The following is a 27,610-nucleotide window of genomic DNA, read 5'->3' as shown; positions in this document are numbered from 1 at the left end:
TTGCTAATTATAAATTCTTCATGAATGGTACCAGATTTTTTTTCTGAAAATTTTATTTAGAAGTCAAGTATAATGTCAGCTCTCAGCTTCCAACTAAGTTTATAACATAAGCTTCCTATTGGCAGTATTTATACGCACACACACACACACACACACACACACACACACACACACACACACATATATGGTATTAGTATATAATAGCAGCTACTCGTTGCCTAAAAAAATCACTAGGAGACACAATTACCACCAAGGAAAATATAACTTTAAAACTTCAAAATGGATATTTCAGGAATGAAGCCAAACAAGTTAATTTCATAAACTTTCAAATGATTCTTGAATAAGAAATGTAGGGAAAATTGTTAAATTAGTCATGGGTTTTCAAATTCCAATAGAGTTCTAAAATTACCTTTTGAGCAAGATTCCTTGTGCTACCTACTATATTTGCTTTGTTATCTAATACTACCTTACATGTATATAGTTCTTAGTCATTTTTCAATGAGTATTCATATATACTATCTTTTTAATCTTCAAAAACAATTCTTAATGTAGATGAGACAAAGGTTATCTTTTTTTTTAATAGTCATGAAACCTGAAGTGCAGTGGGATTAAGTCTTTGTCACAGGGAGGTGACTACTCCAGGACTAAGCCAGAACTGAAACCAGCTCTGACTATGTATGCTGCCTCCCAGCGAAGGAAACAGACAGGTTTCTTATCACCCAGGTTTCTCGTCTTAGTCTAGGCCTAAAAATTCAAATAAATTCGAATGACAACATACTAGATACAAGGTAATTAACTATTAAAAAAAAGAGTGGATATAGACTTACAGCACAACAGCAGGAGGAACTCTGTGGACCCACTACCCAGTGAAACTAGTGAAAATTATTTAAAATAAACATTTAAACCCTCTGGAAATGGTTCTAAGGATATACTACAAATGAAAAAAACATCTATTCAAGAAAATAAATAAAAATTTGACAAGGAAATGAGAGTAAGAAGTAAGCGAACCAAGACCATTGGCCTTCCCAGCAAAGTGAAGTGGAAATTCACTGCCAGACTGGTACAGCTAAGAACACAGGGCTCCTTCTACCCCCAGCTTCCAAGTGGAGGGCTTTCCTCCCAGGAGGAACAGGACATCAATCAGCATTTCTCAACCTGCCCACAAGCTACCCATTACTGAGACTAACTTCCAGGTGAGTGCAGGTGACAGGTGAGGGCTCCCTCCTTCCATCAGCCCCCCACTAACATAATGGAGGCTCTACCGTGAGCATGGTGCCACTGAGAATACTGGCACACTGACCGCCCTCACCCCAGTTCCTAAGACAGTGGCTGCATGCCAGAAGAGGTGAGCCAAGACCTAAGGCTTCTGTTCCCGACCCCAACCGAGCGCTCGGCTGCTAAAGTAGGGGTGTCACAGAGAAATGCACTACTATCCCGACCCCCCAATTTCAGAGATCTGGCTAAAAGATTTTGCCCAGGAGGAAAAAGTCGGCCATAAGACAGATAGCTCCTAATTTCTTCCCATGTGAACTGACTTCATTTGCAACAGAAGTGGAAAAGTCCAAGCTTAAGGGTACTCTCAAAATCAGTGGAGAGTTTGGTAAAAGGTACTTGGGAAGAAATTCTTAGACTCTATGAAGATACAGGCTCAGCTATAGCTCAGCTAATTTGAAGCAGAAAACAGCAAGTGGGGAGGAGACAGACTTCACTAAAATAACTCATCAAGTCACTAGACAAATGGGCAAATAACAAAATCAAGCCCCTGGGAGGTGAGGGTTGGGGGGGAAGCAGAGGGCAGCACCCAGAGTTGCTACGATATATTATCTAAAATATCCAGTTATTCAAACAAATAATTATGAGACACGCAAAGAAGACAGGAAAGCATGACCCGTACACTAGAAAAAAAAGCAGACAACAGAAGCTACTTGTGAGAGTGACCAGATGTTGGATTTAACAGAAAAAACTCAAAGTAGCCTTTATAAGTATGTTCAAAGAATTAAGGAAACCATAGTTAAAGAAAAACAGGAAGGTATGGTAACAGTGTTGCATCAAATTTAGAATATCAATTAAGAGAAATCATAAAATAGAACCAAATGGAAATTCTGGTGTTGAAATAGTATAATAACTGAAATGAAAATTTCAATTGAGTGGCTCAACAGAACAAAAACTAACAGAAATGAGGGGAGAAATAGACAATTCAACAATAATAGTTGGAGACTTCAATACCCCATTTTCAATAATGAATAGGGCAACCAGGTAGAAGATCAACAAGGAAACAGAAGACAAACAACACTATAAACCAACCAGACCTATTAGACATCTATAGAATACTCTACCTAACAACAGAATATACACTAGTCTCAAGCACATATGGAACATTCTCCAAGACAGACCATTTGCTAGGACACAAAAGAAACCTCAGGGACTTTCCTGGTGGTCCAGTGGTAAAGAATCCGCCTTCGAATGCCGTGGACACAGGTTTGATCCCTGGTCAGGGAACTAAGATCCCACATACCATGGGGCAACTAAGCCCATGCGTCACAACTACTGAGCCCCTGCACCTCAACTAAAGAGCCCACGTGCTGCAAACTACAGAGCCCAAGCACTCTGGAGCCCGCACGCCATGACTAGAGAGAGAAATTCGCACACCACAACTAGAGAGAAGCCTGCGCACCACAACGAAGATCCCGCGTGCCACAACTAGGACCCAATGCAGCCAAATAAATAAATAATAAATATTAAAAAAAGAAAAAAGAAACCTCAATAAACTTAAAAGGACAGAAATAATATAAAGTATGTTCTCAAACCATAATGGAGTGAAATTAGAAATCAATAACAGAAAAAAAATGTGGGAAACTCACAAATATGTGAGAAGTAAACAACATACTCAAATTACCAACAAGTCAAAGAAAAAAAAGGGAAAAGAGAAAATACTTCGAGATGAATGAAAACGAAGATGTAACATATAAAAACTTATGAGATGTAACTAAAGCAATGCTTAAGGGAAATTCATAGCTAATTAAGAAATAAGAAAGATAACCCAACCTTCCACCTCAAGACAGTGGGAAAAGAAGTGCAAATGAGACCTAAAGCAAGCAGAAGCATAGAAATAATAAAGACTAGAATGGACACTGATGAGATGGAGAAAAGAAAAAGAGAGAAAAATCAATGAAACCAAAAGCTGGTTCTTGGAAAAGATCAACAATATTGATTAACCTTTAGCTAGACTGAAGAGGAAAATAAAAAGGATTATAAAGGAATACTATGAATAACTTAATAATAAATTAGATAACTTAGGGGTAAGGAATTTACAGTTACAAACTACTGTGTATAAAAGAAATAAGTTACAAGGATATACAGTACAAAACAGGGAGTATAGCCAAAATTTTATAATAACTATAAGTGGAATATAACCTTTAAAAATTGTGAACCACTATGTTGTACACCTGAACCTAATGTAATACTGTACATCAACTATACCTCGATTTTAAAAACAAATGGGAAAAAAAAACCCACAATAAAACAAATGGGGACTTCCCTGGTGGCACAGTGGTGAAGAATACACCTGCCAATGCAGGGGACACAGGTTCGAGCCCTGGTCTGGGAAGATCCCACATGCCGCGGAGCAACTAAGCCCATGTGCCACAACTACTGAGCCTGCGCTCTAGAGCCTGTGAGCCACAACTACTGAGCCCGCATGCCACAACTACTGAAGCCCGCATGCCTACCCATGCTCCACAATGAGAGAAGCCACCACAATGAGAAGCTTGCACACCACAACAAAGAGCAGCCCCCGGCTCGCCGCAACTAGAGGAAGCCCCCACACAGCAACGAAGACACAACGCAACCAAAAATAAATTAATTAATTAACTAATTTTTTTTAAAAAAGGGCAGGACTTCCCTGGTGGTCCAGTGGTTGAGAATCTGCCTTCCAATGCAGGGGACACGGGTTCAATCCCTGGTCGGGAGACTAAGATCCCACATGCCGCGGGGCAACTAAGCCCGCATGCCACAACTAAGGAACCCATGTGCCACAACTACAGAGCCCATGCACTCTGGAGCCCGTGTGCCACAACTAGAGAGAAGCCCGCACACCACAACAAAGAGCCCGTGCACCACAATGAAAGATCCTCAGCCAAAAATAAATAAATATTTAAAAAATACAAAAACAGGCAAGGGATCTGAATAGGTATTTCTCTAAAGATGATATACAAATGGCCAATAAACAAATGAAAAGATGCTCAATATCACTGGCCACCAGGGAAATGCAAATTAAAACCATAATGAGATGCCACTTCACATCCACAAGGACAACTAGAATAAAAAAGATAGTAACAAGTGTTGATAAGGATGTAGAGAAATCAGAACCCTCATTCAATGCTGGCAGGAATTTTAAATGGTGCAGCCACTTTGGAAAACAATTTGGTGGTTCTTCAAATGACTGAATACAGGATTTCCCTGCTATCCAAAAAGGAGAGCATTCCTATGAAACCTTTCATAACGCAAAACTGTGTAAAGCAAAGAAGTGCTTACCATAGGACACATCTTACTAAACAGCTGAACAAAATAAATCGAAACAAAGCACAAATGCTCACAGATACAGTTCAAAGCTATGGCGGCTTGATGCTGTGATGCTGTGTAGTTCCCCAGGGAAGGAGCTTCAAGGTGCCTCTCTCACTGTTCAGGGTGCCCACCACCTCTACAAGGGCTCACTGCAAAACAAATTCTGGATGCTATTTTTACTTTTTACCTTTTTTCATAAAAGTGAAAATCCTCTTCGGCTTTCTTTCAGTTAGCGAAAAGAGGTACTAACGTAGGTTTTTCATAAAAGCGAAGTGGTGTAAAGCAAACTTTCAAAAAGCAGGGGATACCTGTATAGAGTTATCATATGACCCAGCAATTCCACTCATAGGTACATACCTAAGAGAAATGAAAACATACGTCCACACAAATACCTGTACACAAATGTTCATAGCAGAATTATTCATAATAGCCAAAAGGTAGAAACAACCAAATGTCTCTGACCTGACAAACATGGTATATCAAAAAAAGGAATGAAGTTCTGACACGTGCTATAACATGGATAAACCTTGAAAACGTTACGCTAAGTGAAAGAAGCCAGTCACAAAAGATCACATATCATACGAGTTCATTCATATGAAATGTCCATAATAGGGAAATCAATAGACAGAAAATAGATTAGTGGTCATCAGGGGTTGGGGAGATGAAAGGTAGGGAGTGATAACTAAAGGGTACTGGGTTTCTTTTTGAGGTGATGCAAATGTACTAAAAATTGACTGTGGTAATGGTTGCGTCTATCAGTGAATGCTGCAAATTTTAAATTGATGAATGTATGCTACGTGGACTGCATTTCAATAAAGCTTTTTTAAAGAGTAAACCTTTAGGAAAGTAGTAAGGATGTATTTTTTCTATGCAATGTCTTTATTACCGATTCCTATGTAAATAGAGGACAATTTTTGAGACAAAGACTTTTTAAACCATACATATATACACAAATTTATACAGACAAATAAAAACCCCTTCAAAGTAATTTAGAAGAAAGACATTTATTTCAACAATTCTTCCACTGCATGAAACACTTCTACAATATTCTGCATGCATTTGGAATTGCCTTCAGAGTATACTGCACAGTCCTTTGAATATTGTCTATAGCAGAGAATCTGGATCTGATTTTTTTTTAATAACTAGAATTTATTTAGAACCAAATCTGATGAAAAACTAGTAATAACATTTTTTAAGCCAAATCTAAATTAATAATTCTCTATTCTGCTACTTTGCTTTATTTTCTTCATAGCACTTTCCATAGTCTGATAATTATAGTATATACTTGCTTATTGCCTTTCTGCCCACTAGCATATAAGAGCAGAAATTTATACTGCCCATTGCCGTATCACCAGCACCTAGAAAGTCCATAAATATTTGATCAACTGAACTCTCAAAATGACTACTTAGAAAGGCAACACTTCTTTTAAAAAAATGTACAGCTAGTCTTATAATTTTACAGTTACATCTTTTTGTTTTGTTTTGTTTTTGTTTTTGTTTTTTAATTTCTTTTTGGCTGCGTTGGGTCTTTGCTGCTGTGCACGGGCTTTCTCTAGTTGCGGCAAGCGGCAGCTACTCTTCACTGTGGTGCACGGGCTTCTTATTGCAGTGGCTTCTCTTGCTGCAGAGCATGGGCTCTAGGCACATGGGCTTCAGTAGCTGTGGCACGCGGGCTTCAGGAGTTGTGGCACGTGGGCTTCAGTAGTTGTGGTGCACAGGCTTAGTTGCTCCGCGGCACGTGGGATCTTCCTGGACCAGGGATTGAACCCGTGTTCCCTGCATTGGCAGGCGGATCCTTAACCACTGCGCCACCAGGAAAGTCCCCAGTCACATCATTTATAACTTAGAAATTCTTAAATTTAGCTGGTGAGGAACATAAAGTTAAGAACTGTACACTCCTATCTTCTAATCAAAACTTGAGGCAATATAAAAAAGAACTGACAACTTCTAAGCTTTAAATGGAAACCATCATGGTGGTACAGTCTTTAATACAAAAGGACTGGAATTCAACTACGCCGTTTAGTGAAATAAATCTTAAAGAAACCTATCCACACTGACAAAAGAACTCTGACACTCAAAAATAAACTATTCAGGCTACTGAAATACAGAAAATACTTCCATCCATATTTTGTAAAAATATTGTTTTCCACCAAAATCATAATGTATAATTTTATAATCAGAATACAGTTTATTTAAACCTCAAAGGTCCCTTCTATTCAATGTTTAAGGGAAACAGGGACTTCCCTGGTGGTCCAGTGGTTAAGAATCTGCCTTCCAATGCAGGGTACACGGGTTCCATCCCTGGTTGGGGAACTAAGATCCCACATGCCTAAGGGCAACTAAGCCCGCGCATTGCAACTAGAGAGAAGCCAGAGTTCCACAACGAAGATCCCGCACAACTAAGACCCGACGCAGCCAAAAATATAAATAAATAAATATATATATATATATATATTTAAATGTTTAAGGGAAACAAATCAGTCAAAACAAAACCCACTGACGAAAGGAACATCAGCATCAAACCTACCGGATCAACAGTAGGCAAAACATCTTTCTTCTCCAGGCTATCAACTTCATCTTCATCCGTGCTGTATTCTTCCATTGTTTCACCACTAACAAAGTGGATGACTCTCCTTGGGACTTTCTTCTTTTTTCCGATGACTCCCAGTTCTACATTTTCAAAGCCTCTTTCATTACTCATCTAATGTCAATAATAAATTAAGAAAAGAAGAGTTTCAAGTGAGATTAATTTTTTTTCATATAACAAAAAAAATTTTTCGGTTGCTTTATTTTAGGGAATAAAGAAATATAAGCCAATCCTTAAACCGTTTTTAAACAATAAAACAGATCGTACACAGAAAAGCGTATCAACAGCATAAACGAAGAGTTTAATGAATAGTAAAGCAAACCTCTGCATACTCACTGCCGAGGTTAAAAAACAGAACTTAACCAATTAAACTTTTTAAGTCAAAAGCTAAGAAATCAAGCAACACACTTCAAGTCATAGCAATTCCAATGTCGTATAATATGTGAAGACATGCTGGACGTCAATAATTTTAAAGAACAATGCTAGTTACAGAGGGATTAATGTGTTGATATATCAAAGGAAAATCATATAGATGCATGTACATGTTAGATGTGTAACATAAAATGTTTGTATAAGGTAACCCTGCTAAGTCTTTGAATTTGAGCTTAGTTACATGTGGGCAAACCAAAACCAGTTCAGCTTAATTCTGAACCTCTCTTTTTCCAAAATGGGAGTCCCGAAGTAAGATGCCTTTTAGGTCCAAGCAGGTACCAAAAATGAGTAAATACTGCTATAGATTAAAAGTAGATCTTTGAAGAAAAGCATGCCGCAACCAAAGACATTAAAATTCAAAAAAATTTAAAGCACTGTGCAAGCCAAATAAAACTCATTTGTAAACCAAATCTGGAAAGCAGGCCATCAGTATTCTATATCTGAACTTCTACATTTCTCAGTCACTAATATATAGATGACAACACAGTTTTCCTGCTAGTAAAAAGATTTAACAAATTTTAAAACTATAATAGTCTATGGAATTCTAATTACATCCAAATTTCATTCCAAGAGAAATACTAATTTTACCTCACACATACAGCCAATGTTCCAAACTCATTGTAAATGCATTTTGAGGGAAAGGATGAAGAGCTTTTCCTTGTCTTTTTGCCTCAAGTTTAAGTTCCTAAGAAAGCCTTTGTTATATCTTCTTACTAGAAGATTTCAAAAAGCACAGTGCAAGTAATTGTAAAGAAAAATCTGACAACAGTGGTTACCCTTGGGGTTAGGTACAAAGATGGGGGAGGAGGTACAGGTAAAGGACTGGTCAAGGGGGCTTTTTATTCTTTTTGTATTTTGTTGTTGTTTTACTTTCATGATGAGAATGTGCTCTGGTACAATTTTAAAACTAAACCAAAGCAAAATGATACAGGACTACAGGACTGCCATGATTAGAGTCCATATCAGTGGGATTGTCCAAGATAGTCCAGAGTTCAAAAATTTCATCCTCTATAAGGATTCTTACACTTGTAGATATGACCACACATAACTTAAACCCATGACTGTTGTTCAACCCTAGAAAAGTTCTTTGAACTGCTTTTGCAGAGATGGAATTGTACTGATAAAAATAGTGGACTAGAATTGCCCAGTTATGCAAGTATATGTAACTTTATTTTTATGCATTGTTTCTTCTTAATCCTCTAAGGTTCTTCTTAGAAAACTGATATGGCTGTTCTCTGTCCTTCACTTCCCAAAGGTAAGTTTAGTCATTAGCCAGGATTTGAATCCAGGTATATCCAACCCAAAGAACACACGCATTGTTCCATGACACACATGAACATCACTGACAGCAACTATAATTGCTGTAGAGCAAACTGAGACCATGAAAACCTTGACAGCATGGGCTACCTATGTATTAACCAGAAAAAACAAAAACCACAATTCTCCCTAGCCTGTCCTGAGGTTTCAAACATATTCCAGCCCTTAATAAAGGAACATCAGCCCATTCATTGTGTCCATAAATAAGATGAACAACAAATGGTCCACCCGGGCCATCTTTCTTCTATCACCAGTCCCTAAGCATAGTGAGCCGTTCCTACCCAATCTCATTTTCCCTCATATGAGATTTGGTTTATGGTTGTCCTGACACCAATGTCTCCTTTTGGACCATGACTTTATAGGTAAGGAAAAGTCAGAGGAGCTGGGTTAGATCTCCAGTTATCATACTAACTGGATGGATCTGATGTGAAAGCAACAGTCCCAGTCAATGGACAGAGTTGAGCCCTTTTCACAGTACATCACCCTGCCTTATTCCACCCCCACCCCACCCCCATCAGAGCAAGCAGCTTCTCATTCTCCCTCTACCAATCTCTCACTGGCTTAATTTGTCTTTTCTAAGACACAGGCAAAGGAGAAGGGGTGTCTCTCATTGGCTTCACTACTTTGTCTTCCTTAGACAACTTTAATAAATAAAAACATTCTGGCTGGGTTATAATAACAGGAATAAACTTATCTACTAACTCCATTAACTGACTCTTGGCTATATTTTTTCCAAAAGGTAAAAAAAAAATCTACAAAGGTGAAGGCTCAAAGGTGATTCATATTTTTCATTCTAATGCCAAAGTCAGTCAAGTATAAACAGACCTTTGTGTAATATTCTCTATACATAATACGTAAATGGTATTTTATTTGTTCTAATCATCACATTTCATATAAAGATTTTTATTAAAGAGACATTTAAAAGCTCTCTTTTAAAATTTTAATATTAATTTTTGATACAGTAAAACCCAAGTTTTAGGTTTATCATCTTAAGCAGGAGTGAGTAACTTTTCCCATAAAGGACAGATAGTAAATATTTTAGGCTTTGAGGGCCATGTAATCTCTGTCACAACTACTGAACTCTGCAAAAGCAGCCATGGACAATACATAATGAATGGGCTATATTCCAATAAAATTTTATACAAATCAGTGGCGTGTGGGATCTGGCCCATAGGCTCTAGTTTGTCAACCCCTCATCTTAAAGAACCAGATTGTCAAGTAAAAATATCTGTGAAAGAATCTATGCCATATGATCCCAACCTCTACTTGGCAAAGAGGTGAGTGTGGGGTTAGTTAAGGGAGGTATTGATGGGTAAAACCAACCAGAAAATAATTTGATTCAAAATTTCCAACAATTATAAATGAAAGTTATTCTCTGAATTTGCAAACATTTCATTTTTACAGATAAATAGTCAACCTGCAGGTCAGAAAATTTTCACTGTCAATTATACAAACTCCAACAAACTCCAAAGATCTGAAAAGACAATTTCCTAACACCAGGAAATTATGAGATGCAATGTCAATTAACATTTTATTACATTTTATGGTTAACAGTACTGTAAATCTGCTTATCTTGTTCCTTGGGGCCTGTTTTTAGTGGCAATTTTCTTTTCACATACTCCCATAGCACACAGAACTTTATAAAAACATGTATTACACTTGGAATTTAGTCTGCGTCACCTTCCCCAAATAGGTGATCGGCAAAATGGGAGTAGGCACAGTGTGTATCCTTCACTGCTATATCCTTTAGCCTACAGCTCCTGGCCCATCGTAAGTGCTTGGTAGCAGGGGTGCTAAATAAATAAATGAACAAGTAGTACTGAAATTTAACTCCTTTAATAATATTGAAGCTGAGATTCTGGTCAAAAGTCTAGTCAGATAAGTTGCTGAATGTCCTGGTTTGAGGCCTAATTCTGAACACAGACCCAAGCTCCTAACTCTTACTCCCTTCCCTACATGACACTTGGGATTTCTCAGTTCGGACAAACCGATGAAGGAGTACAGGATGGCAGCCACTCCTGCCACCCAAGTCTCCACCTCACTGGCCTCTCCCCTCTTACTGTGGTCAAGTAGGCATAGATTTGGGGTTCCCGGAAATGTCTCTGTTTCAGGAATGTGAATAAGAGAGCACAAAGGGAAAGTTAGAAAACTGTTTGTATAGTATGAACCCATTTGTGTTTAACAGGAAAGATTATATATGCATAGGCAATCCCAGAAAGAATACACCAGAAACTTAACAGTTACTTTTGGGGAATGTGAATGTGAGAAACGGGTGATGGGAGTATTCCTATGACTTTTTACTTTTTGCTCTATGGCCTTCTTTACGTTTTATTTATTTTATTATTTTTTAACCAAGAGTGTGAAAATAACATATTAGCACTAAGCCACAATAAAGAGCCTCTCTTCAAACAACATTTATCTGGTATATCAGTACAGGTTTACTTTGCTATTAGAAAGATTGAAAGCTGAAGTAGTGATGAAAACAATTATAGTAACAGAAGGAAAAATCAAATGGAAAATACATCAAACACTGTGGACTAAAAAGGTTCAGTTCAAGTACACCTGTCAACAACAGGTCTCGACTCAACTGAACATAATAAGTGGGCTTCCTAATCAATTAGCGTTTTCCCTGAATTCCTTCTTGCAGGTTACCTCCCCCCTTCTTAAGTAGGAGAAAAAGCAATTCCATATAAAGACTAGCCTGAGAAAAAGCTTTTGTTAATGCAAACTACCTCTTATAATATTAGAACTATACTCACATTCGGGCACCATTCTCTAGGAATCTGTAGTTTGGGGGAAATGTCTTACTAACATTCAGGTAGTTAGTCTCAAAAATGAAGTCACTGAAAAGCTTTGTTCTCACTGAGGGTGGGAAGATTTCTACACAGAAGCAACTCAGGTTTTTAACATCAAAACTGTATACTCCTGAGCCGGTTTCAGGTAAAGCCATTTCTTCATTAGTTTTACTTGGCCAAAGATCCTACACTACTACTTCAGACTACCAAATCCCAAACAAAACAAACCTCCAAACCTTACCTAATGCTCTAAACTTACGCTGTCCAATAGAGTAACCACATGTGGCTAATGCTCACTTGAAATGTGGCCAGTTCAAGCTGAGATGTGCTGAAATACACAAAGGATTTCAAAGACTAGTACCACAGAAAGACTGTGAAATATCTCAGTGATAACTTTCATATTAATCGCATGTTAAAATGGTTTTTGACAAAATTGGGTTAAATAAAATAGAATATTATAATTAATTTCAATTCATATTAACTACATGTTGAAATGTTTTGATAAATTGAGTTAAATAAAATAGAATATTAAAATTAATTTCACCGGTTTCTTTTTAGTTTTTTAATGTGGCTACGAGAAAATGTACAATTTAAAATGCGGCTGGCATTATATGTCTATTGGACAGCGCAGCTCTAAGCCTTAGTTACCTCCCTGGTGAAATGGGGATAACTCACACCTCATGCAGAAGTTATAAGGATTAAGTGGGGGTAAAAAGCCTGTAAACGCATAGCACCCAGTTGCTATTTGCTAACCAAAGGGCAGATGCCAAGTCAGGCACTCCCACAAGGAGAGACTGAGAAGTGATCGCAGCCGGCGTCACCTGGCTTCCAGCTACTCCAAGAACAGCCTTCCGGGGACACGCCTTCCTTCTCGCGCTCGCAGACCCGAAGCTGCAACCTCACCCCTCGAAATCCGAGGCCGCCCCGGAGTCTGCGGCGCTGTCAGAGGAGGCGATGCCCAGCGGCGCTCCGACTGCGGTTCGTCCGCCCCTTCCCTCAAGCCGACGCTCGGAGCCGGGGACACAGCGAAGAGGAGCCCCGGGACGCACCTCCGGCGGGCGGCCTGCTCGAAGGAAGGCCGGGCATCTCCCGGCCTCAGCCTCGGCGGCCGCACCTACCTGCTGTGCCGATTCCCTGAACGGAGCGGCGGCCGCAGCTCCCGAGGCAGCCCCTGCTTCTCCTCCCTCCGCAAGGCTCACTGGCTTCCGGTCCATCGTTGTCGCCACCACAGGACTGCTGGCGCTGGCGAGATACAAAGTAATGGCCGATAAGCCCGCTTCCATTCTCCGCGTCCCCGCCCAGGCGCGGACCGAACCCGCTGTCAGGAAGTGGGACTCACCGGCAGCGCCCACCTAGCGCCGAGCCCCGCCAAGCCACGGCTGGAGGGACGGGACGGGGAGAGGCGAGGCGAGGCGAGGCGAGGCGAGGCGAGGCGGGGCGAGGCGGGGCGGGGCGGACCTGGGGGGTGGGGCAGGCCCGAGGGGCGGGGGCGGGGCCTCTGGCGTCCCCGCCCACCCGGCTCAGCTCCCGGGGCTCGGCTGAGCACCGCCTGGACTGCACAACTCCCGGCTCCTGCAGGGCGGGACGGGACGGGGCGGGGCTTTCTGCAGTACAGTTTACGGCCCGGCCCGCGTCCCGAGCTCGCAGACTGGCACCACCAGTGACGTCATGCCTCGTACCTGTACCGCGAACCTGGCTTCTGGATCTTGGCTCAGCCGCTCACCGGCTGCATCCTGGGCAGTCACCTCCCAGGCTTTGGTTTCTGCACTGTGAAATGAGAACGGCTGCGTAGTGTGCTTCAAAGGCTTGTGACGAGATGTGGTTGCTGAAAATATATTTTTTAATGAACGGCTCATGCTACTTATTCCATTTCTCATGTGGATGACAGTCTAGTCAAAATACCCTTGAAATAAGACCTCAAAGGCGAATTTTGCTTTTACACCTGTCTGAAGTACTTAAGTATATGTAACTGTAGAAAAAGTTAAGTGAGACCTGAAGGAGAGCAGAGGGCTAGCAAGCTTCCATTTTTAACAAATGTGAGGAATAATTTATTATCTGTTTAGGGTGGGTGTGTGTGTGTGTGTGTGTGTAAGAGGGAACATTTCAGACTTTTCAGATTTTTCCCAGTGTTCAACCAAATTAAAAAGTCATGATTACAATGGTTATTGCATTACTCTAGTTGGAACATTTCCATGTAAATGGTCTTTAACTGTAGTTTTAGTATGAGCGTTTTCAGGCAATTTTCACTAGTTGTAGAGGTCAAAAATAAAATACATTCTTTTGGCCGTGGAGGAGGGGCTTCATTCGATACCCTAGATTCCATTTTCATGCCAGGCAAATTCATAAATGCTCCCCAGAGTTATGGCCCGGCATATCTTCTATTCAGCGTGGCAACAGCAAGCCCAACACCCATACAACCTTAATTCTTCCTTTCTCTCCTGTGCAAAAGTTCTTTTTCCTTACTCTCTGCTTAGTATTTTTGTACACTTTCTATCCTGCATATGACTGTGATAACCTAAAAACCAAACTGAAAACCTTAAAAACAAAAGTTGATTATTTGAAAGTCATCTATATTTTTTTTAATTGGATGGAAATTCATAATGTATATTCTGGTAATAAAAATCAAACTAGCTTGTTGCCAAGGTTCACAAGTGCTGTCTAGTGACATTAGCATGGGGTTGAGACAATCCAAAGCAGCAAAAACTGCATAAGTTGAAAAGAGAAATAAAGAACCAATTGTTAAAGCCTTCATGAATTGGCTTTCATAAACAAGACAGTTCTACATTACATGTATTCAAAAATCCCTTTCCTTTTACTGGCAAGAAGGGTAGTCAACAGCTTTTATCGTTAAAAATTAGTGGAATGTTTATAAATGCATGATTTTATTTTGCAAAATGGCAATTATATATCAAATTACAATTTTCACTGCGGAGGCAGAACTTATTTTCATGGTTTACAAATACATTTCTTAGTTTACTGAAAATTCAAAATGCAAGTCACATTCCAGCATGAACCAGAAGTATTTCGTAAGAAGAGTTATTTTTTAACACAAATATGCAAGTGAAGAGCAGTCTTTTGCAAACAAACAACTCATAGCAACAGAAAAGCATAGAAATTCTAATGGTTTTATTTTGGGCATTGACATTTTTGTCATTGTTTCCAGACTGTCATAGATCAACTAAAATGGACCACAAAGCAACATGCCAAATCTTTCTCTCTTTCACTTTGTAGTATAAGTTGTACTGTATTACTATGACAAAAAATAAATTCAGGTATTACTATAATTTACTTGAAAACATAACTGTTACCTAAATTTAGTTATCTAATGATGCATATAGAGCTAAAAAGGTAAATTTAGATCTGCCTATTTCCGTGAATGGCTGGGACAACAAAGCTGAATAAAATTCAATAATGAGGAGAGTCCATCAAATAAAAAACAAGACTTCCATGTGGTTTTAACATAGCTACATATATATTTTAGTAGAGAATATTTTTAAGGTTAACCCACTCCTCAAATAGGGGGATATAGTTTCATAATCAATCATGCGTAAGGAAAAATGTTAAAAAGAAAGGTGTTAAAAATAAAAATGCACTTTAGGTTGATTTAAAGCAATGGCCACTCCTGATTTGGTCAATTTGGCTAATAAGCTGTCTAAAACAAACACACAGAGAAATGCAAGGCCACTAAAATCGTGAATTTGCAGCTGCAGCATCCGACCACTGCCACTCAGCAGCTACCTCAACGGAAAGACCAAAATTCTCTTCAGGGTTCCTTCTAAGCCCAGGTCCCTGCCACTATCATAAGTGGCCTGGCCACTGGAAGAATTGCCCAAAGTTAAAAAGAAGGCCCTATTCGCAGCCCAAAGCCACTCACTCTGACCCTTTTCATGAACTTTCTGAGAAATTTGAGAAGCACCTCCCTTTTGTAGACACATGGTGCTCCGAGGAAAGTGTTGGGATCTTCCCGGTACTTCCACTAACACCGTTGGGAGAATTGGACCTTTTTTTTTTTTAATAGGATCTGAGGCTATTACCACTCTTGTGGACACAGGAACAACTTTGTCTGTCTTGAACCCCACCAGCCTCAAGGCGCTCTTCCTCAGAGTACTGAAATGGTCCAAATGGTGTGAGTTCCCAACACGGTTATGAAGGTAAGCAAGTTGGCCCCCTTGCCCTTTTTTTTTTGGCTGCCTTGGGTCTGTGCAGTTTTTCTCTAGTTGTGGCACATGGGGGCTACACTGCGGTGGCTCCTCTTGTTGCGGAGCACGGGCTTCAGTAGCTGTGGCTCGTGGGCTCTAGAGCGCAGGTTCAGTAGTTGTGGTGCACAGGCTTAGCTGCTCTGCGGCATGTGGGATCTTCCTGGACCAGGGCTCGAACCCGTGGCCTCTGCATTGGCAGGCGGATTCTTAACCACTGTGCCACCAGGGAAGTCCCCCCACCTTGCCTTTTGAGATAGGTTCTTTGCAGGGAACTCATCAGTTCCTTCTTGTTCCTTCTGTCCCAGTACACCTTCTGGGCCAAGATCTCCTGGAAAAATTACAAGCTAATATTTCTTTTTCCCAAAAAGGAGAAATACACTTGCAATTGACTCCTCAAGGTCTACTTCCAGCTCTAGTCCTGATATTGAGATTCCCCTCCTTGCTTCTGTCTTGTCAATTCCCAATCACAAGGATTTGTTAGATTCTGTTCCTTCTACCTTATGGTCTACCTCTTCAAATGACATAGAACACATTTATTAGGTGCTATCAATTAAGATCCAGGTAGATCCTAATAAACCTTTGCCTCACCTCAACAGGTCTCAGGCCTGAGGCCCTAGAATGAATTTGTCCCACTGTCAAGGCACACTTCCAGAAGGGCCCCGTAATCCCATGCACCAGTCCCTGTAGCGCACCAATCCTTCCCATGGGCAAATTTCATGGCCAAGGTTGGTATTTTGTTCAAAATCTCTAATCTGTAAACAATAGAGTCATATCACATTACCCCATAGTCCCCAACCCTCACACCACCCTCAAGTTAATCCCTCTGAGCACACAGTTCTTTACAGTCATAGATTTACGTAGTGCTTTCTTCAACATTCCTGTCCATCCAGATAGCCAATACCTGTTTGTCTTTACTTGGGAAGGACATCAATATACTTGGACCACTATGCCTCAGGGCTACACAGAAAACCCTACTTACTCTTCACAGATATTGAGACAAGACTTGGCCAATGAGAATTTTGCCCAGGGCTCTACTTTACTTCAATATGTTGATAACCTTTTGTTATGTTCCCCTACTGAGGAAGCAAGCCTCAAGGACAGCCTATACCTCCTCACTCAGCCAGCAGACAAAGGCATAAGGTCTCAAGGAAAAAGCTCCAATCTGTTCAAACCCAGGTAAGATACTTGGGTCATTTGCTAACCCCTCAAGGGCTAACACTGGATCCTACATGTGTCCAGGGCATATCTCAGTTTCCTGCTTCATGCCACCAAGTGCCAGTGAGATGCTTTTTTTTGGGCTAACAGGGTATTGCAGAGTTGGGTTCCTAATTTCTTCCTGTATGCACAACTCCTTTTTCCCTTCTAAATGACAGAGGCCTGATCCTCTTGTTTGGAATAATGGGGCTGAATCAGCTTTTCAAACTTTAGACACTCGGTTGGCCACAGCCCCTGCTTTAGGACACCCTAATTATTCTCTTCACTTTCTATTCATTCATGAAGTTAGCAGGAAACACCCTTGGAGTGCTCATTCAGCCCATGGGGGCAAACAGAGACCTACTGGGTTTTAGAGCCAGTTGGACCCTATAGATCGAGATCTTCCACCTTGCCTCCAAGCAATAGCAGCCACTGCTGCCCTTCTGCAGGCTACAGAAGAGACAGTTATGGGGTCTCCCTTACAGGTGTTTGTCCCTCACTCTACTGAGGCACTCCTGAAGTCACATCACACACACTTATCTGCTGACTGACGTCCTATGAAATCTTGCTTTCCTCTCCAAATGTCACTTTGTCACATTGTAACTCCCTAAATCCTGCTACCCTCTTACCATCAGCAACAGATAAAATCTCACATGATTACATAACCACAACTGATCTTTTGACTAGTCCGCATCCAGATTGCAAGAAACACCTTTAGACAACTTTGACATTTCTTGGTTTATCTATGAAATACTGCTGGACAACTGAAATCTGGATATGCTATCACTACTCCCTTCACTATAATAGAATCCAGTGCTCTGCCCCTCAGTTTCTTCAACCCAACAAGCTGAACCATACACACTATTTGCACCTGCACTTTGCCCTCTGGCAAATGTGCTAACATTTACACTAATAGCAGGTATGTCTTTGGAGTAGCTCTGGATTTTGGAATGCTTTGGAAACAGAGAGGTTTCTTGAGCTCAGGGGGAAATGAAATTGAAAACGGCCCCTTTGTTAAGGCTTTGCTGGATGCAATCTTGCTGCACAACAATTGGCAATAAGTTGCAGGGCATTCCAAAGACAACACTGAGGAAGGAAAGGGAAACTGACTGGCCGACAGAGTTGCTAAGGCCACAGCATTACAAGATTCAGGCTTCATAAAGAAACCTCCTCCCATTGGTCACTCTATTCACACCAAGTTAACTATATACTTCTTGGAAGGACACCCAACATTTAAAAGATATTATCAACTCAAAATGGATTAAAGGCCTAAATGTAAGACCAGACACTATAAAACTCTTAGAGGAAAAAGAAGGAAAAACACTCTTTGACATAAATCACAGCAAGATCTTTTTTGACCCACTCCTTAAGAGTAATGAAAATAAAAACAAAGATAAACAAATGGGACCTAATTAAACTTAAAAACTTTTGCACAGCAAAGGAAACCATAAACAAGATGAAAAGACAACCCTCAGAATGGGAGAAAATATTTGCAAACAAAGCAACTGACAAAGGATTAATCTCCAAAATATACAAACAGCTCATTCAGCTCAAAATTAAAAAAAACAAACAACCCAATCAAAAAATGGGCAGAAGACCTAAATAGACATTTTTCCAAAAATGGGCTGAAAACCTAAATAGACATACAGATGGCCAAGAGGCACATGAAAAGATGCTCTACATCATTAACTAGTAGAGAAATGCAAATCAAAACTACAATGAGTTATCATCTCACACCTGTCAGAATGGTCATCATTAAAAAATCTACAAACAATAAGTGCCAGAGAGGGTGTGGAGAAAAGGGAACCCTCTTGCACTGTTGGTGGGAATGTAAACTGATATAGCCACTATGGGGAACAGTATGGAGATTCCTTAAAAAACTAAAAATAGAACTACCATATGACCCAGCAATCTCACTACTGGGTGTATACCCTGAGAAAACCATAATTCAAAAAGACACATGTACCCCAATGTACATTGCAGCACTATTTACAACAGCCAGGACATGGAAGCAATCTAAATGTCCATCAACAGAAGAATGGATAAAGAAGATATGGTACACATATACAATGGAATATTACTTAGGCATAAAAAGGAACGAAATTGGGTCATTTATAGAGATGTGGATGGACCTAGAGTCTGTCATACAGAGTGAAATAAGTCAGAAAGAAAAAAACAAATATCGTGCATTAACACATATATGTGCAATCTAGAAAAATGGTACAGATGAACCTATTTGGAGGGCAGGAATAGAGATGCAGACACAGAAAACGAATGTGTGGGCCTGGGGTGGGCGTAAGGGGGGTGGGATGAATTGGGAGATTAGGATTGACATATACACATTACCATGTGTAAAATCATTAGCTAGTGGGAACATGCTGTACAGCACAGGGAGCTCAGCTTGGTGCTCTGTGATGACCTAGATTGGTGGGATGGGGTGGAGTGGGAGGGAGGTCTACAAGGGAGGGGATATTTGTATACATATAGCTGAGTCACTTCGTTGTACAGCAGAAACACAACATTGTAAGGCAACTATACTCCAATTAAAAAAAAAAAAGATATTATCAGAGATGGGCAAGTGAATGCTACAGCTAAGGAACAGCAGAGGTGGGTTTCTGAAGGATGCATATTTGACCAGCATCCTGGGCTTTGGTATGGGCCAAACAGTTACCCTGCTCTTTCTGGTGTCACTCAACAAACCATCTTAAAATTAATACATGAAATGACTGATTAAAGAACTGATAAAACAATAGCCTGGGGAAAACAATACTTTTGGAAACCTCCCATAGTAGCGACTGAAATATGTCAAAGGTATCAGATCGTCCAAAATATGACCCAGGAAAACCTATTCATATTCTCAAGGCCACTTTCCTTTATCTCTTGGTTCCTTTGCTATCTGGCAACTGGATTTCATCTAGCTGTCTCTCTCTCAAAGATACAAATATGTTCTTGTGATGGTTTGTATGTATTCCCATTGAGTGGAAGCCTTTCCTTGCAGATGAGCAACCACCCTTGCAGTGGCCAAAATACTGTTGGAAAGGATTAGTCCTACTTGGGGAATTCCCTTGGAATTACGTAGTGATAAAAGTAGCCATTTCACTGGACAAATTCTAAATGCTGTTTGTGAAATCTGGCCTATACTACATTTCTACTGCGCCCATGATCCTCAGTCCTCTGGTCTAGTGTAAAGAACCAATAGCATAATCAAAACACAATTGGCAGAACTCTCTGAGGCTATCAGTCTTCCTTGGTCTAAATTACTACCCATAGTTTTATTAAACTTAAGATCTACACCCTTTGGAAAACACAAGTTGTCACCATTTGAAATAATTACTGAAACACTTAGGATTCTTGACTCAGGGCTATACGAGCCCCTTCTAGTCAAGGGAGATCTTTTACATTATTGCCAAAGTCTCATTAAGACTAAAGAAAAATGAGCACCTGGTTGAAAAACCTTTACACAGTAAAGCGCTCCTGGGATATGAAGACCTAGAACATCACAATTTACAACCAGGGGACTATGTTTATAGGAAAAGACATCTTTTAAAGGATTCCTTGCAGCCCAGGTGGAAGGGACCCTATCAGGTACTCTTAACCAACCTCTGTGCCAATGAAGGCATTGATTCTTAGATTCAGGTTTCTCATTTTAAAAAGGCTTCCCCACCTGAATGAGCCTCTGAAACAGTTGGGAGACCTAAAGCTGAAACTGACCCAAAAGTGAAGCAAATGACACCTGATATAGACAACTCTCCCAAGACTCCATGATCACCATTAATGAAATCTCTCTTCTTACCTTTGTTCTAATTGCCATTATCACAGAGTTGCTATGTCTCCTTCGATATGTAATAATTGATGATATATCAACTTGCCACTCTCCTTCTTATACTCCTTATAGACACATTCTCAAGGAGTGAAAATTTTCATGCACGGGTGTGTGCTTGGAATGAAAGTTTAAAGGAAATGACCCAGGTCCTTTGGTCCCTTCAGTTTGACTATGAAGGACTGGAGAATTGAACTTCTGAGACTCCTCCTTTTGGTTTCAGGTTTATTAATGTTCTTAGCCCTACTACATACAGTGGGCATCCTCCTTTGGCGGTGATTCTATGAAAACCATATATCTTGCCAGAACTCTCCTGGGAAGAAGCCTCTGGCTCCAATTCTTGGCCATTCAACTAATCTATTCAGCTTAGGATTCTTTCTTTAATCAAGGCCATGAGCCACCCTTTCTCCTCTTTACATTAAAATGGCTGATTTTACTTGGATAGTTCTTTCATTAGACTTCTGTTATTATTCTTTCTTAAAATCCATCCAGAACCCTTATGCCTGGAGGAGTAATGCCCTAGTTTGCATTTCCCAAAGTCTAGCCACTGGAGGAAATCTAAGATTGTGGCTATGCCATTGGCACCCCAAATCATTTACCAAACACTGGGATCTCTTTGCCTTAGCTATCTCCAGTCTTACTAATATCCCTCCACCATGTCCTGTTCAGAATTCATCTATTCTCCCAGCATACCATGTTTGCCTACTTGAATTCACAGCTCCTTTTTCCTGTTTGGTCAATAGAATCAGACAAAACCCCCAATAGTTCTTAGGAACAATTTGTTCCAACAGTACCCTACGGTTACCCAGAAACATTGGCTCTCATCTTTACCTTGCTGTGCAACAGAATATGTCCTCATGATGACCCCCCACATATTCCAACAAGGAAGGCTTCTAGGCTGCTCAAATATAACTGACCCATGGTTTAATTTCACCTTGACAACTCCTTTCTTTGTGCTCTGTCTGCTCTATCTTTGTGGTTGGAAGATGACCTGCCTCAACCCCCCTAGCCCCAGGTTCTCAATGTCCCCTAGGATTTTTAATGGCCCCTTTGACTGTGTTGAATTCTCCAGAAATTACCAAATAGCACACATGCTCTACTTCCTTCCTCTGCTGAGAAATCTCTTCTAAGGGATTTCAGAAATATCTAAGAATTACATTCCCCAAGTGGAGGATTGGAACCCTTGACAAATTGGTTCGAAATCTCTCTGCCACCATAGCAGACATAGCTAATGCCATAGTCACAGCATTAAGTGACCAAGTTAACTCCCTAAACTCACTTACTCATGTTGTATTAGATAACTGACTTGTCTTAGACTACCTTCTGGCAGAACATGGAGGTATCTGTGCCATCTTAAATGCCACCTGCGGTACTTGGATAAATACTTCTGGTATAGTAGAAACTCAAACTGAGGTCCTACAAAAGAAACCCGCTTGGCTTCATTCTGATACCCTTAACACTCCCCTAATGTTTGTTCAGCTGTTTACCCTCAAACATTGGATCTTGGTTCAGAACTGTTCTGCAAACTGGGTTATTGCTCTTAATAGCTGTTAGCTTCTTTATGTTGATAAAATCCTTGCTTAAATTGATTACTTCTATACTTAACCATTCTTCTGCTTGGTTAAGGCTCACACAGACCACTATGCTTGAGGCAGCACAATATCATGATGCCGCCAATGATTTTCCTGATCCATTTATTGACTCTTACACCCAACCCCCACTCTGAGGAACATGATGAATCCAGAACAGGCAACCAAGCCACTCCAGCTATGTGGGACTAAAAGTTGCCCTGGTGATATTTTCTCCAGGAAAAATTATGAGCAAAAGGGGGAAATGTGAAAGGAACAATGGCATAAATCACTGAGACGTGCCCTGAAGAGCTCCAGGTTCACTGCCCACGCTGAACTTTTGCTGAACTCTCTAAAATAAAATTGTTGATATTGGCTGAGTTGCCAAAAGGAAAAAACAATCCTGAGAACTGTACCTTTTCTGGACTAAGGAAACCATACCTTTCCCTAGTAACAGATGAGATGCACTTGATAACCTAATTGTGTATATAGAGCAAATTTACCCTCCAATCCAAATTCTTGGTAACCTGTAAGAAGGAAACTGTAAAAAATCAAAGGACACACATCAACTGAAGGGCTTCACACTCCCTATATTTCCTATCAAATGGAATGTCAAGAAACAGGTGGGTATTTCTTGTACCACTTCTGCCAGAAATAAAATTCTGAACCACTTAACTGATTCCCAAAGTCAGAAACTTTGGGAATTTCTGGTCCATGAATATAACCAGTAACAACCCTTACCTCTTTTGGGTTACCTCTTTAATTTCCCTCATTCTATTTTAAAATAAAAAAAAGCAAACAAGCAAGATACATAAATTATGCAAATATGCAGACATTACACAGGACTTTTCCCTGGAAGGTCATAAAACTTTTGCGTGTGTTGTTTAAGAAAAATAGACCACAATCACAGGATATTACTCACTTCTGCTTTCCATGAGAAGAAAGTCTTTATGTCAGAGGAGTCTCAGGCCCCACATAGGGGATTTTATTAGTGTCAGACTCATCTAAATTATCCCTCCTACAAACAGGTACTGCTGTGCAATTTCTTGATTGTTTTTCCATTTATGATCCAACTGGTACAAGAAATGCATTGTTTTAGGCTAATGAGAGAAACTTTTATGCCAAATGAAGCTAAAAGATCTAAATGCACTTCAAATAATCATTTTGGATGAAGAGAAAGAAAAGTAATGAGAGTTGCAAACAGTAGCATAGGCATGCCAACCTCAACAGCTTTTATGCATCACGTTAATACTACCAAAGGAAATGTGCCATAATTTACCAGCTTCCTTTAAAAGCATCCAAAAATTACCTTGTACTCAATATGCCCATATTACAGACAAGAGGTCAGTAGAGAAGGATACGGACTAGAGGCTTGCGTTAGTAATTACTCAACAATGAGCACAAATAAATTGTTATCTACCCCTAATTGCAAAGTGTTGGGAAAAGACTCATAGCAAAATTTCACATCACATCAACAACAAGCCATAGACTATACAGGTGATCTAGAAGTAAAATTTAAATTAATACCTCAAAATTTGAGATATAAATTCATCATTCCTGTAACTCATGGCTCAGAAGCAAAAAAGGCATTAGGTTTAACTGTAATGCAATAGCTTAATGTTCAGAGCATGGTAACTGGAGTTTAGAGCAGAATTTTAAAGATGACTACGTTTCTAATCCAGTGAATGCCAGCAATGAACAGAAACAGATTTGGGCTGTGATGATGGCTTTCTAGTTTTGAATATGCACCTTACTTGGCTTTATTAATAATTATTGCCAGGTTTTAAGGAAGACCAAAACTTATTTACATTTAGTTGTTATTTAGCCATGGTTCTCCCTGGCTCATTCAAATTCTGTGGTTGCTATTATTTTTTATTATAGCAAAATACTTGCTTTTACTGCATACACAATCAACAAGCTGAAATTCCTTCACATTTATTTTAAACACTTTGTTCCATTTTTTACTCAAATTTTTGTTTATATGTACTAGAGCTACCTGTAAAAGAAATTTATTCAATTTTATTTTATATTATGGTTTACTTTTCAGAACCTCTACATTCACTGACATAAGGTATTAATATTATAGTAATATTTCCAACATTAATATGCATGAGGAAACTTTAGTTCTAGTAATTTCCTGGTCTTATTGCCTTCTCTATATCAGTATTTTTGATAACAATACATTTCTTTTTAGCTATGTGCGTTATATGTCTATTCAAGGTTAGTACAATATTACTGCATATCAGAACTTAGGACTTCTCACATTATGACACACTGTATTTATCTGAACAATATAATGGTTTATGTAACACACTTTAAAATTGCTTTTACTACATGATGAAAAGTAATTAATTTTTTCCAAAAAATTCCTCCATAAAGTTGCAATGCATTGTGTATACACCTTATATTTTACATGCTAGCAAATATGATACTTTCAGAACACTGACATCCATCAGATTAAATTGTTAATTTGCCTTTTCTAGGTATTGTAGTTTTCTGATAATTAAGCTCTGTTTGGTTTTGTTTTAAAATTACATAAGCATTGTAAATGCAAGAAATTATACCTAATTTTATGTTCGTACATATTTAAGTAACATTATAATAAAATCCAAGAAGAATCCAATGTTGTATGATATTAGATCTAGCTAGTGGTCTAAGTTGGAAATAGAACATATATCAAAAAGCTAAGGAACCAATTTTAACAACAGTGAAAAATAAAAAGACATTTGTTCAAATTATTAAAGAATTTAATTCTGGTATATAGTACTTATGCTTTCAAAAAATGAGTACTTTGATAAAAACTGTGAGAACTGAAAGATAGCTTTTGTAACTAAAAAGATGCCAGGTTGAGGAATTAATGGAATCAGAATTTCAGAGAACATCCCCAATTTCCTCATTTTATAGAAGAGGCAAGAGAAACAGAAGCTGACCTACATGTTCTGGACCTTTAGTTGTCCTTTGCCACTGTTATTTTTGCTTCTGAAAAATATAATTTGCATCACACCCAAAAATACTAACAACAATGCCCAAAGCCATAAAGTTTGGCCAAGTGCCTCATTTCCTTTTTTGGTAAAAATGAAAAAGTGGTACCCTGAGGATAGAAATCACAAAAATGCATGCCCAGAAAAGGTGGTATGCATCAGTTTAATAAGAAACTAATTTGGAGAACAATATTTTCTCCATTGTCAAATTTCTGTAGCTGGACCTTGTGATGACATTTCTGCAGAATGCAAGATACGTAATTTTTACAGAGTATACAAATATTCTATAGGGATATTAAAGTTTTTGGCTGGTGAAAATGATTTGGTGGTATATAAAATCTTTGCCCAAATAAACAAGAAAATCGGTTGCATTCTCTATGTAATTATTTTCTGAAGATACTTTGGATTTTAAGACCCTTTTAAAACACTTGAGTTATAAAAAATTAATACTATAAAAACTAGCTATTTCTTTCACTCTCTTCTACTTCTACAAATCAATTCTTTGCTGAAGATCAGTTAGTCCTAGTTCAAAATCAGTTCACCCTAGTTCAAAATAAACTGTTATACCATATCTATTATCTTCATGATGTCAATAATGAGTAGGTACAATAATTATTCTAGTATTTTAAATTAATTCCATAACTTACTGAAAAGCCATTGTCCTAATTGAACTGTGCAGCAATCCAAAGTAACCAACAACCAAGTCAATCTTGTCATGGTCTCGTTATTTTTAATATATAATAGTGACAGCCTAATATTTGCAGTTATATTCCCATTAGGAGGTCTATACATTAGCTATTATCATCAAAGTATATCAATTTCTTCAAGCAGATTTTTGGTATGTAAGAAACATAACAAAATTGGCTTCTCAAGAAAATCAAATATTGCCATTAAGGCTTCAAAAATATGAGGTAAAAAAAATGCAAGTTATATACAAAACATTAAATTGTGAACTGTAACCAAATTCACAATTTCAATTTAAATGGCAGACCTAAGATTTTCTACGGCAAAATTATCTTGATTATTCCAAGTTAAACAAAAATTCCTAATACTAATGGTTAGGTTACTCTATCATATGTCCCAATAAAGGTATACTTATGAGAATAGTTTTACATATTAGCTCCTCTGTCTGCCTTTTAACATGATACACTGATAATTTTAAGCCATAAAGAAAGTTAACAACCCCTTAACTTTATTATAACGACTTTGAAGTTTACTTTACAGCACTTTTATTGAGACATCATGTAACTACTGACCAGGACTGTTTACAAATGCAATGCTTGGCCTTTGAGACAATTAAAAACTTTTAAGTATCAATACTAAAATTTTACATCATTATTTCCTTAACTTAAGAAGTGTTATGATGGCTGAAAACTAACAGAAGAAAATCTAAAGCAAAAATATAATGATTTCCACAAAAACCATATATTCCTCCCTTATATGAAAGGGAGGGAGGGAAAAAGGAAGGAAGGAAAAAGAAAAGGAGGGGGAAAAAAGATGAGGAGAAAAAGAAAAGGCGCAAGACAGACAAGAAAAATACTTTTTTTTCCCATTTGCAAAAAGGAGGGAAACTCTTGAGGTCTCAGCAAACAATGTAATCAACTGAGTCAGTTTATATTAAGGCATCTCCTTTACATGTTATTGAATCCCATCATGCCTTTCATATTGCCAGCAGCACCCTGTTGAAACTGCCTCATCATTGACTGAAGTCCTGCCATACCACCTAGAGTGAGAGTAGAATAAAATCAGATAATTATTAAACACAACTTGAAACATTTGTTACTTTTGCCTAGTAAGTACCTGAACTTCTAAAAAATATACTGGGTTCTGACAGCATCAGCCTTAAAGTACATACAAATTTGTATTATAACCAGTATACTCATCTATAAAAGAGAATGAATAACTTACCTCATCACATTATGAGAAATACATACTACATGAAGAGATCTTAGAACAGTACCTGTCACACAGTAGGGAGTCAGTAAATCTAAACAAAAATTTTTTTCCTGGGAAGTCTGAGTCTTGTAAATAGTAATAATTTGGGGCAGGGATCGGGGGTAGTTATTTCATAGGACTTAAAGTAAGAAAACAATTCACCATTATTGAACATCTACTCTATGCCCAGAACTGTACTAAATGCTTTCCTATCTATTA

General features: G+C 38.9%; 1 protein-coding gene across 6 annotated transcripts in view; it reads right to left on the bottom strand.

The window, feature by feature from the left end:
- LOC103001745 (signal recognition particle subunit SRP54) overlaps positions 1-27,610 on the bottom strand; it is a 79,724-nt gene that overhangs the window by 8,937 nt on the left and 43,177 nt on the right. For 3 of the 6 annotated variants that reach the window (XM_007180706.3, XM_007180707.3, XM_057543350.1), the window contains one exon: positions 26,165-27,179. The exons of 1 other annotated variant lie outside the window; for it this stretch is intronic. In XM_007180706.3, coding sequence (XP_007180768.1) covers positions 27,088-27,179 — 92 coding nt within the window. In that variant the 3' untranslated portion in view covers positions 26,165-27,087. 2 more of the 6 variants (XM_007180705.2, XM_007180704.3) reach the window with 2 other exon arrangements.

This window comes from Balaenoptera acutorostrata, chromosome 3, assembly GCF_949987535.1.
Source record: "Balaenoptera acutorostrata chromosome 3, mBalAcu1.1, whole genome shotgun sequence".
NCBI lineage: Eukaryota > Metazoa > Chordata > Mammalia > Artiodactyla > Balaenopteridae > Balaenoptera > Balaenoptera acutorostrata.
The sequence above is the reverse complement of the archived record's forward strand: the minus strand, read 5'-3'. Positions and strand labels throughout refer to the sequence as shown.